Source organism: Tenrec ecaudatus, chromosome 2 (genome assembly GCF_050624435.1).
Source record: "Tenrec ecaudatus isolate mTenEca1 chromosome 2, mTenEca1.hap1, whole genome shotgun sequence".
Taxonomy (NCBI): domain Eukaryota; kingdom Metazoa; phylum Chordata; class Mammalia; order Afrosoricida; family Tenrecidae; genus Tenrec; species Tenrec ecaudatus.
Genome location: NC_134531.1, coordinates 185,011,230 through 185,027,524, shown reverse-complemented (window position 1 = coordinate 185,027,524; position 16,295 = coordinate 185,011,230). Strand labels below are relative to the sequence as shown.

The following is a 16,295-nucleotide window of genomic DNA, read 5'->3' as shown; positions in this document are numbered from 1 at the left end:
AAACCCACAGGGGCAGCTCGACTCAGAATAAACACAATGGCAATTTGGGATTTTTTTTTTGCCTATTAGCTGAAATGTAATCTTCCCCCATTGTCCCATCTTGATTCAAATTTCTGTTAAGATTTAATCACTTTGGTAGGAGTGGCTCTATTGCTTTAGGGTAACCTAAAGCTTTGTATGACAGCAACTCAGTGGTCTTCCCCCTCCTCCGTGTCCTAAGCTGATGGCAGCTGAGGTGAGGTCAGTGAACGTGGTCACATTAACAGCAGCGCATCTCCCAGAGTTGGTGGATTCAAGCCACCAGCCCTCCAGTTAGCAGCTCAGTACACATCTGGACGCACACCAGTCCCTGGAGGACAAACTTGGTTAAGAGGTCCCCCAAGATGGGTGGGCAGTAGCTGTCAACAAGGGCTCAAGGCCTACAAATACTTGTGAGGATAGCCAGGACTGAGCAATGTTTTGTTTTGAATAGAGCCACAATGGGTTGGAATTATCTTGGCACCAACATACATTTGTGACCAAGCATCTTTCCTTGGACAAATTCTTAAAAGCCTCACTTCCCAGATCATGTTTGCCATCTGCCCTCCTTGCTTATTACAATCAAAACCATGTAGTGGCTTCATTATACACGAGTATCTTTAACCATTATAAACTCACCCAGGACCTGAAACCCCATTAGTCTTTAGTTGGCACAAGTTTGACTTTTTTGTTCTCTGGCCAAGGCCGAAGTTTAACAGCTCCGAACTCAAGCTTCTCACCCAGGACCTTTACATGAATAAAGACCAAGGCTTTCATTCATTCAGCCAACCCTCACTGCCCTCTCCAGGGGTCTCCGATGGACCAACTCACATCCTAGTCTTCTGGGGACAAATCCCACTGAAATAACTACCCAGGATTGAAGAAAGCCCTGTTCCCACCAGCCTGTAGTCTGGTTTCTTGGAAAAATGGCTGATCCTAGATAATAGTCAACCTGGGATATGGTGTCATACAAGAACCCAAGATCAAAAAACACCAGGGTCTGGGATTAAATTGGACTAAGCTCAAAAAGGACATCACAAGACACAAAGCAACATGAACCCCCGCCCCCAAATGATGCCAAGTTAGAATGTAAAAATTGTGAGCGAGTTATTTAAATTCATTGCTTACTCTGATGGTTATATTATGGCACCAACTTATTACTCTGAAATGTACTTAAAGTTAGGTACAATCAGAAGCAACTGGGAATTATGGTTAGTAAATGATAAAGTCAAAGAACTTATTTCTAATGACTACTAAGCCATAAAGGCACATTCTACTCAGCAAAAGATCAGCTGAAGGTAAACATTTAATCATATCAACAGGTACTAGGAAAGGTAAATTCTGAACCCATTTAACTCGTTTACTGTTGGTAAATGAATTATAACTCCATAATAGTGAAAAGACTAAAAATCGTCTTTTTACTATTTTCTCTAGTTTAATTCAAGAAAGATTCCCAGGATTAATGGGTAAAACAAGTTTTCCTACTTGGGTTACAGAGCTACAAAGGAAACACAAAGGGCAAGGAAAGAACATGCAGACTCCTAGGTTTTCTGTCCTCCCTACCCCACACCAAGGTTTAAATGCAGACACTGAAAAAACTATACATTCCACTCGAGACATTTGTTACCTACACTAACGATTGCATACCAGACCACTGAACTTCAAAAAGCATATAGAATGTCCATCTTCCCATGTGCATTCCTGAGAGTCCAAGTTTAATGTAGTCCTAGCAGTGCTGTCGCCTGTGGCTGTACTTGAATATGGCAGTTACTTAACTGTGAAAATTGGTTATTAAGGACTGAGTGACATCTGGCTGCTGTTAACTACGAGACTGCCGGTTCAAACCCACCAATCTCAGAAACCCTATATATGGGCCACTATGAAACAATCAACTCCATGATCTTTTACACACCCCTGTGCCTTAGTATGCCCCAAGACACCCCTTAACCAGGAATTGAAGCTACTCCGATAGGTTTCCTTAGGTCAAATAATCCATTAGCCTATAAAAGACAACACTAATGAGAAACATGCTCCTTTAAACCACCACAGGGAGACCAGTCAGCCAGGAGGCAGAGAAACAGAACTTGAATAAATCAAAAGCTGGAGACTACCTGTGTGAAGCAGCCTAAAACAGCGGTTCTCGATGGGGCTGAACAACCCTTTCACAGTAGCAAAATTTGTTGAGTTAGCAGCAAAAATAAATTTATGGTTGTGGGGGGTCACAGCAGGAGGACTGTACTAAAAGGTTGCAGCGTTACATAGGTTGAGAACCACTTGCACCTGGAAACCACAATGTAACGTTGCACTCCACAATGAGATTACCAACTCTGCACAACACCAGGTCCCAATAACACTGGCAGTCAAAACAACAGCTGTAGGCCTCACTGGCTGATGCCACACTGGCAAGTATTTAAAAGATGAAATGAACAATGAAGGAGTGTGTTTATGCAAGAGGGGAGGGCAGAAAGTGATACAATGCACTGCCTGAAGAGACAAGATCACAGTGCCATTTCCCCCAGACTTTGAATCAGTGAAGAGCCATGTCACAGTCGTTCAACATATAACCAATCTAAATATGGACACAAGATACAAGCTCTTAACGCCTTTTAAACATGAATTGGGATCAATGAGGACTTAACAGATGCTCACCCCAATCCAATGCCCATCACCAAACTTCAGAAAAACCAGTCACATTCCAAACATATAGGGCACCCATTTGAAACTGAAAATAAGATCATCCACTGAGAAGGTATTTTGAGAAGTGCAGTCAGAAGACTTTCCTGGCCATTTTTAAGGAAACTTTCATGCCACACCCAGAACTTGAGCAGGCTGGAAGGTCCCATCCTGTAGCCAGGTAAGGTCCAACAGAAAAGGGGACTCTTAAGAATCAGCCCCCAAACACTTTCACAACACTAACTTGCCTCGCCTTTCTCCCATGGCATCTAAAATGTATTTTATTAAAATCATGCTAATAACTCAGTAAAGTTCTACCAGACCTGCTAATTTGTACAATTCAAGGAAAGAAACCATTTTCTGCTGATTCCAATAAAAATGCTCTGGATGAACGACCAGGCAGCCCCGAGAGAGCCCAAGGTAAGACTTTTTCATAATCACTATCAGGAGGGGACGTATGTGCACAAAATCCTCACGATGAAGACTCAAACTGGGAGGATGGCTAGGGTAACTGGAGAAGTAGTACAAGGGCAGTTTCTCCGAACAGGTCTGGGAGATGTTATTTATTTAACCACAGTTCTTTCTTTAACAAAGTATTAAAAGGCTAGATAAGGAGTAAAGAGAAACAGTGCTACTTTATTAAAATACTGAGTTTTATTTCACATGTATATTTTTGTCTCCCCACCATTTCCATTTGTCTGCCCACTGCTACTACTCTGTCCTATCATAACATTCCATACATACTTAGAACCAAGCAGAGGGTGGAGTTCCATCTTTACAAACTAAACAGGCATTTTAGACAACACATTCTTGGCAAAGGAACCTGGACGACATGTATCAGACACGGTAGGGAAAGTTCTCACTCTGCATTATAAAAAAGGACGGCCAGATAGCAACTGTTACAGAAATGAAATAAGACGGAAAATTTTAACAAACTGTTCAAACTATTTTCTTAAAGAGACTTCCTCCACTGCCAGAGATCTTGAATAGCCTGGAAAAAAAAAAACTGTGGTTAAAAAAACACTGCATCGACAACAATAAATTAAACCATGTCTGCATAGTTCCAGCATCTTTTATTCCCTCTACCACCAAAATAAGTCTAGATAATTTAGAATGGATTTAAAAGAAACTTATTCTTTAAACCTAATTTCTGAAACTTTTATATCCAAGTACTAATTCCTCATAAGTAGTCAATTACATTTTAATAGCTTAGACTTTAGTTAAGGAGGTCAGAATTACCAAATTCAGAAAGCGTGTTAAATTTAAATCAACCTTTTAACATATACTGGGACATATGCATGTACCTATACACTATGTAAATGAAGATAAAGTATGGCATGTGACTTTTAACATCTAAATTTCCCATCACCTAAATTCTATTTTTTATTACTTCCCTCCTCATTCGGCTTATCTTTCACTTACATTGTAGTATAGCGTCCATCTACAGTGGTGCCACACAACTTACTACCAAAAATTTTCCTGCGAAAAATCATTCTCAACCTTGGCATTATGAACTTGGTATATATACACGGAGCCTGTACTAGTTTAACATCTCAGACTTCGCTCCTAACTCTAACTTGAAACACTGGACAGATTTCATTATGATGCAGCCTGCTGTTCCATCCTTCAGGATCACACTGTTCCTGCTCTAATAGCTAACTTTTCTCCAATTGTCCCTGAGGCTAGGATCTTTTAAAAGAGGCCCAATTTAAAGACAAAAGGAGAATCACAATAAACCGGAGTAAAATACTGTGGTGATTTGGTCAGGTTCTCAGAAAATCGTTACCTCCTGGTCAGTCATCCGGAAGCAATTCTTCACATAATTGATGAATTTGGCTTCCACTTTAGGAAGAGAACCACCCTAGCGAGACAAAAAGAATTAGTATAAAAAGTTTGTCAGTAATGTTAGAACTCAAATTTACATGCTGTCCTTAATGTATTTTAGCAGTCTTCTCTACACCATGGAATGCCCTGTACTAGTGATACAAGGACTTGGGTCTTTGAAAGCAGTACCTATAAACATGGCATTTTAAAATTCTACCTGCTCAAAGAATCATATCTGGAATTCTACAGGAACTTGACACCTTAGTTACAGCTCATTGTACTGGATGGTTTATAATTGTTTTATTTCCCCTTAGAGCCAAACAAAATATGCATACCCCTTTTGGGCTGCCACATACATGTGATTAAATTTATTAAAAGGATACCAATAACATTTACTAACTAGGTAGGTTCAGTACAGTGTTTGGATTTAAATTCAGGGGGTATGAAGGAAGAGTGGAGAAAAAGGATTTCAGTCCAATAACTTCAATTTGCCACTTTAAAATTACTTAGTACACTAAGTATATATCAAAATTTTATTTTGATCTTTAATTGGTTTTCCCCACCCATCAGAATCCTTATCTTACACATTTTAAGAACGAGAAAGCAAAACCATGGTGCAAATAAAACCTAAATTTGATAGACAATACTTAACTGCCTATAACTAGCAAGTACACCTCTCACTGTAACTTACAAGTTATTGTCACATACAATCTCATTTGGTTAATTCATTTATTGAACAGCTAGGAGACAGAAAGGTAAGGTAAACATTAGAAAGCAGAACTTGGTGCACTGATTCAAAGGAAATCAGAATGAGAGGACTTCCCGCCTATAAGGGGAATAGACGGGAAGGGGGATTGAGATTAAACCAGAAGACTTGTCTGGATTGTTGATGATACTCAGAATGGACTACAATTCTCTCCTTTTCCTCTCCCCATCTTTGTGCTTAATTAACAGTAGTGCCCAGGACTGTTCAATGCGCCTGCAATTAAACCAAGGAGATAGGACCACATTAAACTGGAGGGGAGAGGTATCCAAAGTGTCATTTCAGCACTGTATGCAGGGATAAATTGTGATATCAAGGGGGCTAAAAAGGGGATTTTTATATAAAGCAAATCAATTCCGGTTCTAGAAAATCTGTTTACAATCCATCTATCACTATGCAGGGGAGCCAACCTACTGAAGGCAGGAGGAGCAGACAAGGTGCCGGGGAAAGCCTGGGAGTAGCAGCCACGATGCCCCCTTCGTCATCACTAGGGTCGGCCTACAAACCGGAGGATCTCAGCCTCCTCCGCCATGTCCGGACTGCAACCCAAGTGTATGCTCCAGTCCTTACAGTCACTCATGCTTATCAAGATGCCTGTGTTGGCTAATTATGCCTCATGAATGCCAAATAAAGATGACTCAATTAACTGGGAAATGCTTGCTAGACACAATCCTAAGTAGTTTTATGCAAAAAAAAAAAAAAACTTAAGGCCATACAGTCGTGCAGTAAATCTGCTTTTCAAAATGTTTGCAATTAAACTCTTATGCCCTCTGCTGGTCCTTCAGCACCTTACAATCCGCTTCAAGAGCAAGAAGTGTTCTAACTGATCATTTATCATTGAAGGTTGTGCTTAACAGTAAATGGTTTTAGAAGTATATTTACCTCCACATAACAAAAAAAATAAGCAATACATTTGTTAAGAGTATGAAATTAACTAGTTATTTCTATACCTTTAAGTGAAAAAAAGTGTTACTCTACCCCACCCCCAAATACTGCAATATGAAGAGGGGATCATACCTATTGTCTATGAAGGATTTTACTCACCTTTTCTATACTTGCTTGCATTTTTGCTTTAATGTCTTCTACAGAACTAGGGCCTTTCGGTGTTTTCGGAGTTTTTTCCTGTTTTTTGAAGGATTCTTGACCCTGGATAAAAAATTACGTTAAGAAAATCAGAAAAACCTATCCCAGCTGGATTTTTCTAATAACCCATAAAATTCTTATCACCATCCCCTTTCAGACCAAGGGGGATTCTGTAAATAAACGCATACTTGTTCAATTACAAATCTGTTATTAGATCATTCCTCAGGGTGCAACTTAGGTCTGTCTTTTTGTGTTAACACCCACATTTCATCTCTACACCATCAGACTATCAAAAATGCCGCAATTGGGAAAGCCATCTTATTATTTTAAGACTCATCCTCCTCTGGCTCCACCACAGGTAGGTCCCAGGCATCAATCCTTGTAAGGTGCAGCCAGGTTGCGACCCTAGCCTATGAGCACCTCCAGTGCATTTTAATAAGCAAAAGGGAGTCCTGAAGGTAGAGTTAAACTCCAGGCTGATAAAAAGACGTTTCAAGTCACCAGCCACTAAAAGTGATCTGTTCCCAAGAGATTATAGTTTTGTAAGGTTGCTATGAAATGAGAAGCAGGGTTTTTACTAAGATTATAGGAGACAAATGTTTACTGCCATCTTGGCATCCAAGTGTTATCCCGATCAATGATCCTGATAATCACTTTAGTTCTGGTAAGCACCAATTACAGGTGCTATCCCCAAATTGTCAAACTCCAGACAGACGAGAGAATTCACGTTTACTGACTACATAAACGAAGCCCACTGTTGGGTGCAAGGAGCCCGTGTGGCACCATGCAGTAGGTGCTGGTCGTGTAACACAGGGTCAGTAATTCAAGCCCAAATGAAAATGCCTCTAAAGATTTGCAGTCTAGAAACCAGATGGAGTGCTGGCTCCTCAATTGTAAAAACCATGACGGCTGATTCAGGTAAGGTTGTTATAACTTACTTTGGATCTTGGTGTTGATGGTTTTGAGTCTTTTCCATTCTGGTTTGATTTTTGTGCATTTTTGGCTGGAGTATCCCGTACAGACTGCAATTAGAAATTAATCTTAATAGTGACCCGTACACATAGATTATTTTATTACCACAAATAAAATCACCCAAAACCGTCTAAGAAGTTTTTGTAAGGCTGCAAAGGGCCTTAACGAACTCAAGTCAATGACCACACTGACTAAGAAACCAAAGTATTCCCCACCCAGTAAGTAGTCAGCTTTCAATAGGACCAATTCAAAATTCATCTCATCCTTTCTCCCCAAACCAGTTGTCCTGCACTACAAAAAATTAATTTTTAAAAACCGCCACATCCTCTGCACCACCCAGTTCAGATGACCTTGTAACACTGGATCCACTTACTTTCTTCACTGGAGCTTTTTCTTCAGTTTCATCATCATCAAAATCATCGTCATCATCACTACAAAAACAAACCTCATTTTTTACCGATTCAATGCACTAGCACACCTATTATCTAATTGAAGACTAGGTCCTTTCAAAAATTTGGACTTGATAGAAAATCAAGGATCTGAAAACTAAAATGATCTTGAAAAAGAACTCTACACTTTCAAAGGAGGCACTGGTCTAACAGACCTATACATGTAATCATACCTAATTTGCAACAAGGGTTCTAAGAAGTTTCTTCTGGCATCTAAAATCAAATCATACAGCTATTTAAACCAACAAAGACACCTAAGACCAGTATGCCAACCAATGTTAGTTAGGGAGTTGCAAAATGGTGGTCTGATGTTCCCAACAAAAGATGACACACTTTTCAGTTTGCCCAAGGCCAAGTAAGCGTGTACCGCAAGAGACAAAAAGGAATATGGTTCCTTATACCATTTCCAATGACTTTTTACTAAAAGATTATGGTCTCAGATCCCAAATTTTACAGGTGCTATCCCTGTACAAAAACAAGATAGTGTTTCTATACAACACTAGTGTTTCCTGCTTACACTTAACAGACCACTGCTCTGCCTGGACCTAAGCTTCCGTCCACTAAGTAATCCAACTTAGAAACCAGTCTCATAACATTCTGCAATGTTTTCAGTCATCCGTTTGGGGCCTTGTCATCCCACTAATGGAAATCTGTAAAACTGCCTCTTCCTCAACAATCTATTTAATGTACTTTATATTCTACTATTCATACCCCTTTATTTCCTTTAAGGAAGTCCTGTGGCAATGCAGTGGGCTACTAGAAGGTAATGGGTTTGAAGCCACTACCTGCTCTGAGGTGTAAGGCAATCATAGGGAACCCCATATAAACAAGTTCTGTCTAGAGCAGTGGTTCTCAACCTTCCTAATGCAGCAAATCTCTAATAGAGCTCCTCAGGTTGTGGTGACTCTCCCCAATTATTTTCATTGCTACTGTAATTTTGCTGTTATGAATTGGGCGACCCCTGTGAAAAGGGTCATTCCTCCCCCAAAGGGGCCGAGACCTATAGGTTGACAACCACAAGGCTAGGGGGTCACTGAGGCAGTGGGTTTTTGTACCTTCTCTAAGTAACTTGCCAATTTGAAATTCATCACTCAACACCTAATGTAAAGATAAGCATCTAACTTGGGAACTTCAAACACTGTTACACTGAACTACACTGATTGTGGCTATAAACAGGTAACCCAGCTTCAAACTAAATTTTCCCCAATATCTAGCAGAATAAAAATGCCCATCAGGTCCCATCCAAATCCTTACTGGGATTATCATATGCAGTGTCATTTAAAATGCGACAGGATATTAATAAACCAAATGTTAAACAGAAATCCTAGAGGCACCTGTATTTCCCAGCTGAGTATACTGTTAATTATTACTAATAGTAAATATTGTCAAAAAAACTTTTATATCTAACAAGGGGAAATTTGAATTATGCCTTCTTTTTGAGATAACTGAAAAGTTCAGTTTACAGCATTGATGGTTGTCACAGCTTTCTAAAAGGTTCTATTTTACAAATACATTAACTGGGACATGCGGAGCAAAGTTAAACAATTAATTCAATGAGATATCCACTTATATGACATCAGGAGCTATGTTATTGCAACAGGTGAAACACGCCCCCTACAACTGTAAGGTCACAGCAAGCAAAAACTTTCAGAGTCACAGAAATGACCTCGCAATCCTTTCATGGGGCAGTCCCACAAAAGATTATACGTCCACTGTGCCAAGAATGTCAATTCTTGAAAAGTTACAATCTAAACATCACCCTACTTACTCTTCATCATCATCGTCGTCGTCGTCATCATCATCATCTTCTTCATCAGCAGCAAGTTTTACCTTTTTCTTAAAAGACAAATACATGCTTGTGAGTGTGCTAATCCTACTCCTAAGGTTAGGGCCAAATCTTGAGTTCTGTAGTAAGAATGCATCTGTACCTGTGGAACCTTGTTCCCGCTTGTGGGTGCAGACCTCTTTCCTGATATACTTAGAAGCTTCACATCCTCCTCCTCTTCATCATCTGACTCTGCATCTTCTTCCACAGCTGAAATAAAAGATTTTATTCACAACTCCTGACTCAAAGCAAGAATCAGGGGAGGGACACCAATGAGTAGGTAACAGCAAATACTAAAAGGTAAAAACAGCAAACGGGAGCCATTGTAAATGCTAAGTATTAATTTAAACCTAGACTGTTCTAGTGCTAAATTACTACTCACAATTGGACATATTATACATAACATGCACAAATTAAAGTTTCGATTTGAACTGTTAGAAAGTAACCTAAACTCCACAGTATATAAAAACAAACATACCTACTAAATGCTGTCCGCTAATATGCACAGGTCCTGAGCCACACTTCAACCGTAAGACCACTGGTGGTGTTATTTCAAAGCCCCCAAGGGAGACCTAAAAGAGAAAGTTTGTCAGTAAACATGCAGTTAGGTACCATCAAGTGGTTTCTGTCTCAGAAATCTTATGAACAGAACAAAACACTTGAACCAAACCAAGTGAAAGTAAGGCTGTTTGCTAGAATTCACGTTCTTAAAGCCCTGAAGTATTGCTAAAAACCAAACTTAACTCTTTTACCGGTAATAAAAATTGCAAGGAACCTTATGCTCTTTTAAATATGATCTAAATATATAGGGGTAAGTTGTTATCAGCCAAGATGGTTTATGTTAATGAGGGCAAGAATGGTTATATAATTCAAAGAGTGTTATCAGTACCAATAAATCTTTCCTATAGAAATGGTTTTGCTATGTATACACTCAATGTAAAAAATGGTGGTGGGAGATATGATAAGGAGCAAGCAGGGAAAATGTGAACAAAACTACCATCGAATTAACTAATTATTCATAACAGACTTACAAATACCCATAAATCAAAGTAACAAGCCAGTGAAAACGCAAAGTTTTTCTCCACGTTTTAAACCAAGCTAACTGTAAATACCATGTTCAAATGTTCAACCCTACAGCTGTTGTCTCTTGGGAGAATGAGTGCCAAAATAAGACCCCTTCCGTTATACAACAATCTAAAGGACAACTGCTTCAATGCAAGAGAATTAGCCCGTGTCATAAAATCATGTTTAAGTGCCCTTACCGTTGGCTGTACGGACATTTTCAAAGTTGCCAATGTTACTTTAATTGGGCTGCCTTCATAATTCATTGCTTCTGCTTCAACAATATGCAGCTCATCCTTTGCACCAGCACCTAAGCTGACCTGCAAACAAAAAGTACTTCAATCTCTCAAGTACTGGCTATTTTATACCACCCTCTGGCCCAAACGCTAAGTTTTAAAATAATAATTATAAATCTTTCATAATTTCATTGCTATACAAATTTGTGACCATGCTAAGTTTCATTTGACCTGTTCAAACAAATTCTTTAAGATTGAGTAAATTGGGACAAAATCCTTACGGATCACGTCAAATATTTCTGATCACCTAAAGCTGAGCAGTAAGTCTCCCTTGAGCACATACAAGGTTACTGAATGCAGGTTAAAAAATAAAGCATACATTAAGTCTCAAGCTCAACTCACTGTCATCGAAGCAATTCCCACACGGAATGCTGCCCTTTCTAAGTTTGAGACAGTAACTCAACTCCACAGGAGTCGACAATCTCACCCTTCTTCAGGAGTGGCTGGTGTTTTCCAATCACACAACCACGATTATATCACAATATTAATTGTAAAAGCAATAAACTTTATATGACTACAAGTACTGGTGGTTGCTGTAGTAGTTATACACTGGGCTGAATCGTTGTGGCCAGCAGTTCAAAACCACCAGCAACTCTGAAGGGCAAAGACTGGGCTTCCTACTCCACTAAACAGTTAGTCATGGAAACCCACAGGGGGTCACAATAAGTTAGCAATGCCTCGGTGGCAATGTTTGACTCTGCATCTTATGATTATAAAGTGATATTCCAGTTTTTCAAAGTGATAACAAACTAATCAGGCTATAAAGTAGGGAAACAATAGAATCTCTAAGCCACATAAACAGGATCCCAAAAAAGTTACATTATGAAACTTTTATTACCGTTCTTAAAGATAACTGGTGCTCATTTTCATCATTATCAACCTTAAAGTGATAATCTTTGTCGGCCTTTAGTTCACAACCTGTAAAAAAATTTGCAAAAAATGTAATTTGTAAAAACCATTCTTCATTTTACTAGTTACCAGAGAGCAAGACAGAATGATCTTATTTTTTTATTATCTCTAGAACACTGTACTGAAAATTTCACATAATATCCATGCTATATAAATACCACTTTGTCATTCCATTTCTCTCTTAACTGCGCCATGAAACAAGCACAATTGTCTCCCAGGGAAATAGTGGACCCAAGATTTTGTTAACATGGAACTGAAGCTGAGTGAATCCAAGCAGTATGTATAATGCTGTTAATTCTACACAAATTTACGAAACGGAATTACCTGTCTGAACACTGAAGAAAAAGTAGCAACTTAGAGACTGATTATACGCATGGAAACATTGGTAAGGCAGATCACTCTGTACATTAATGTGTGCAGAAGTAAAGGCAAGCATACATTTCAAAGATACTCCCAATAAGTTGAATTAACAAAGAAAATTCATGTAAAGATTTTGAAAAAATCAGCTGGCCATTTAATACTTTGTTGAATGTACCCTAAAATTGTTTTAGAAGTTTCCATTTAAAATGTCCATCAATAGTTGTAGATACCTATAAATTACTGCTCAAAATTCCATCATGACTATGAAATAAAAAGTTGGCGTAGAACCTGCAATTTTAACAGACTTAATATTGGATATGGCCTCTTGACAAGGTAAAGGCTTTACTAATTGTTTCCTGAGATTGAAATCCCCGTGTCTGGCTGTCAGTACTGCTGGGAAGTGAAATCCTGGGAAACAACTTAGTCCAAATCTATTTTTATTTCTTCATATTGAACTCAGCCATTTTCTCAGATTTAAAATAAAAGTTGCCTGCCTCAGTAAGTTCCTTATGGAGTCTTAGTTCAGATGTAGTCTCCTACCTATTATCTTGGTTCGTCAGGTCTAAAATTCCAGAGCAATTACTTCCTGAGCATCAATCAGAATGGCCCCCTGCAGAGACGGGTTAGTACCATCTTCCCCAATGTAATAAAGGTCACTGCATATGGTACCTCTCAGCGTGCGTGTGCAGCACTGAACAAAGACCTCCAGAATCCTGGCGCTACCAACGACTTCCAGATTTACCACCCAACGCCAGGCCAGAATCCCTGGCTCAGGGTGACAAGCCACTCGCTATAAGCCCCGGATGTAATGCCCACACCCCCCTCCTTCACCCAACCACGTGGCAACCACGTGCTCCCAGCGGTTGCGGCCTCGCTTCCCCTCCCCCCGCAACCGGCCGAGGAACAACCTAGCCTGCGGCTCCGCACCTGAGCGAGCAAGAAGCTTGCGCCCCGGGGCCAGGCCGGGTGCAACCCGTAGCGCCGGTGCCGCTCCTCTCCTCCAGAAAGGAGGCCCATGCTTCCCACCCACACAAGCCCGGGGCCAACAACGCCAGGCTCACGAAAGTGACGGGCCCTGCACGTCCACACATCTCTCGTGGGCTTGAAAACGTGCTCGGAGACCCATTTCGTACGCCGGCACCGCGGAGGCTGCGGCTGGTGGGTTCCACGCTGCCCTAGGACCCGTGCCGGGGGCCGCTCCGGCTTTGCTGGCCCTCTTGCCTCCGAAGCGGCCGCATCCGCCTGCTCGGGCCTCGGGCCCGCCGACTAGCTTCCCCCGCCAGCCAGCACAGGCCTCGGGCAGGATTCCCGCCTCCCCCAAGCCACCAGGCCCCGGCTCGGCAGGTTTCCAGCCCCCCTCAGCACTTACCGAAAAGATAGTTTTGGGGCCTCAGGGGGCTCATGTCCATGTCCATCGAATCTTCCATGGGGTGGTGACACGCACTTCGTTGAGAGAAGCGGAAAACGGGGGTAAACCACTGCCGTCGCTACACACGGCAGCGCAGGACGGAATCACACCAGGGAAAGGACGCGGCCTCCCGGCGCATACTTATAGCCCCAGGAAGTCTCGCGAGAGCTACTCAAGTACCGCCTCCGCGCGCGTGCTCGACGGCCTCCTTCCCCTGCGGTCGGTCTCTCGCGCAAGCGCCCTTCAACGCTTCTCTTGCTCATCCCGCCCCCACCTTGTCCAGGTGCTTCGCGGGCTCCCACCGAGCACGCGCATTCGTGCGGCGGCCCCACCCCGCCGCCGCCGCCGCCGCCATTTGTGCGCACGCGTGGTTTCTCCTGGCCGCGCGCGCTCCCCTGTTTCCAGATCATCCACGTCTTCCCGCTCAGGCGCACAGGCTTTTGCGCCCAGAGCTGCGCAGACCCTCTGCAACATGGCGGCGCAAAGCATCCACGTTGTTTCGTAGAAGCGCTTGAGAGGGCTGTAAATGAGCCAGAGAACTGCTTGGTTCTCCTTTCTCTACCCAGGCACTCCCGGCAGAGACATAATCAGAGTTTGGGGTATGCATGAAGTCCTGAGCCTGGAGTGAATTGTTTGCCCAAAGTTAAAGTTTCAAGTGCCTGGGATTTTTTTTTTTTTTGCAACATTGAGTTGATGACAAAAGATTTATCTACCGGTCACACGTAGTCACCTATGGTTTTATTGCTCTGCCCTTTTTGAGGTAACATCTCCAGAATTGGAGTCACGCGTTTATTACGTCATCCTCCAGCCCAAGGAGGCTGAATCCCCAAGGAGGCTGAATCAGGCAGAGACCCGGAGGGATTTCTGCAGAGCAGGTTTTCAAGACGCTCAGGTAGGAGCCCAGGTAGAGTAGTGGTTACACGTTGGCTGCCACCTGTTAATATCAGCAGTTCGAAACCAAGCTGCTCTGTGAAACCAACAGCCCCAATGGGCTTCCCTAAAGAGTTTACATCCTCAAACTCACAGGGGCAATTCTACCCTGCACTAGGAGTCTGCATTGATTTGATGGTAGTGTATTCATGAAAAAGCCAAACTCACTCTTAATCCTTAGCATTCCTAAATACAAAAAAATCCATAAGCCTTTATTACAATCTGTGGGAATTAAGCTGGGAATTAGCATCTTGTTTACTGAGGGATTCACAAACTCCCAGCATCAGTGTCTCTTAAGGGTCCCCTTATTATCTGTTTTAACTCACAAGATTTAACTATAGGTTTCAAAATAATGATGAGGCACAAAGTAAACGATAGTGATGCCTCTATTCCCTTTTTCTCCAAAAATGCACAATCTATTGTTACTACTGGCATAATGTCTAAATCTTAGCTATAGCCGTCTCTGTTTTGTCCTCCTTTCTCTCAATCCATTTGGAAAACGCCTTGAACTACCAAAAGAATAAAGAAATCTGTTGCTCCTGCTCTGAGCAGACAAGACACAGAGGCACACAAGACATGACCACCCCTCACTGACCCACAGTGCTACAGGGGACAGCACTGGAGAGACTGTGGAAATTGTGCCCAGTCTGATGCACACCACACACACACACACCGGACCCACCCCCCCAACCATGGCAAAATACGAACAGAAGGAAACGGGAGCAAACAACAAAGTCCCCAAGGAATCCAGAAAATAGACATCAGACTTGAAGGGCAGGGCTTGGCACCTCATCAGACCCAATCGGAAAACATACATAAGGGTCAGCAGACAGACCTGGAACTATTTATAGGCCTTTTTCTTCTTCTTTTTTTCATGTCTATCTATATGAGATACGCAAGATAAACAATCCCTAGGAGAAAACAATAGGCTGATGGTTCGGGGGGAGGGGTGGAAGGGAAGGGAGAGCCAACAAACCCAGGGACAAGGGAATAGCAAGAGATCTAAAATCCCATTACCCCCCACTTCCTATTACGTGAATACCCCTAGATCGCACACCCCCATTACTGTATTGCCTATAGCACAACCCTTTCCTGTGACGTATGTCTTCACCTGTAATTAGGGGGCTTGCACCCCTGATAGACTCATCTTTTGTTTGGCTGGAAATTGTGCCATGGAGGTAACTTCCATTCCAGACCGTAGGGCCATAGTCTTGGGGGTCCCACCAGTCTATAGCTGACGATCAACAGAAATCTCCGTTATGATTTGAAATTTTGTTCCACATTGTTCTCTCGCTAGGACAGCCGTTCTCAACCTGAGGGTCACGACCCCTTTGGGGGTCAAACGACCCTTCCACAGGAGTCACCTGATTCATAACAGTAGCAAAATTACAGGTATGATGTAGCAACGAAAATAATTTTATGGTTGGGGGGGGTCACCATCACATGAGGAACTGTATTAAAGGGTCGTGGCATTAGGAAGGTTGAGAACCACTGCTCTAGGGCCTTCTAATACTATCCCTTTCAGAGCATTTGGTAGTGGTTGGCAGGTCACATCTACTTCTTCTGGTCTCAGAGTCAGGGAGACTGGTGTCTTGATGGTCTTTTAGTCCATTGAATTAATTGTTGCGAGTCTTTGATTTTGTTCGCTCTCCTTTCCCCTGGATGGGAAATGGTTGCACTTTAGAGAGCCACTTATGAGCTTACAAGACCCCAGGCACTACCC

At 41.9% G+C, this 16,295-nt stretch overlaps 1 protein-coding gene across 1 annotated transcript; it reads right to left on the bottom strand.

Annotated features, from left to right (window-relative positions):
- Positions 1–3,241: 3,241 nt before the first annotated feature.
- On the bottom strand, positions 3,242–13,783 carry NPM1 (nucleophosmin 1). The gene is made up of 10 exons (XM_075541938.1): positions 13,604–13,783; positions 11,804–11,883; positions 10,870–10,989; positions 10,086–10,179; positions 9,711–9,817; positions 9,551–9,618; positions 7,707–7,764; positions 6,323–6,424; positions 4,478–4,552; positions 3,242–3,682 (listed from the first exon to the last, which is right to left on the bottom strand). The coding sequence occupies exons 1-10, from the start codon at positions 13,659–13,661 to the stop codon at positions 3,644–3,646; spliced, it is 801 nt and encodes a 266-aa protein (XP_075398053.1). The 5' UTR covers positions 13,662–13,783; the 3' UTR covers positions 3,242–3,643.
- Between the last annotated feature and the right edge of the window lie 2,512 nt (positions 13,784–16,295).

Bases quoted from the DNA above. Each gene is read 5' to 3' on its own strand.
- NPM1 (XM_075541938.1), bottom strand. From the start codon at position 13,661: ATGGAAGATTCGATGGACATGGACATGAGCCCCCTGAGGCCCCAAAAC. The intron at 7,765-9,550 runs GTAAGTAGGGTG...TTGTTTTTGTAG, and splicing joins GACGACGATGATGATGAAGA to TGATGATGACGATGATTTTG. The intron at 4,553-6,322 runs GTGAGTAAAATC...TTGTCTCGCTAG, and splicing joins TGCAAGCAAGTATAGAAAAG to GGTGGTTCTCTTCCTAAAGT.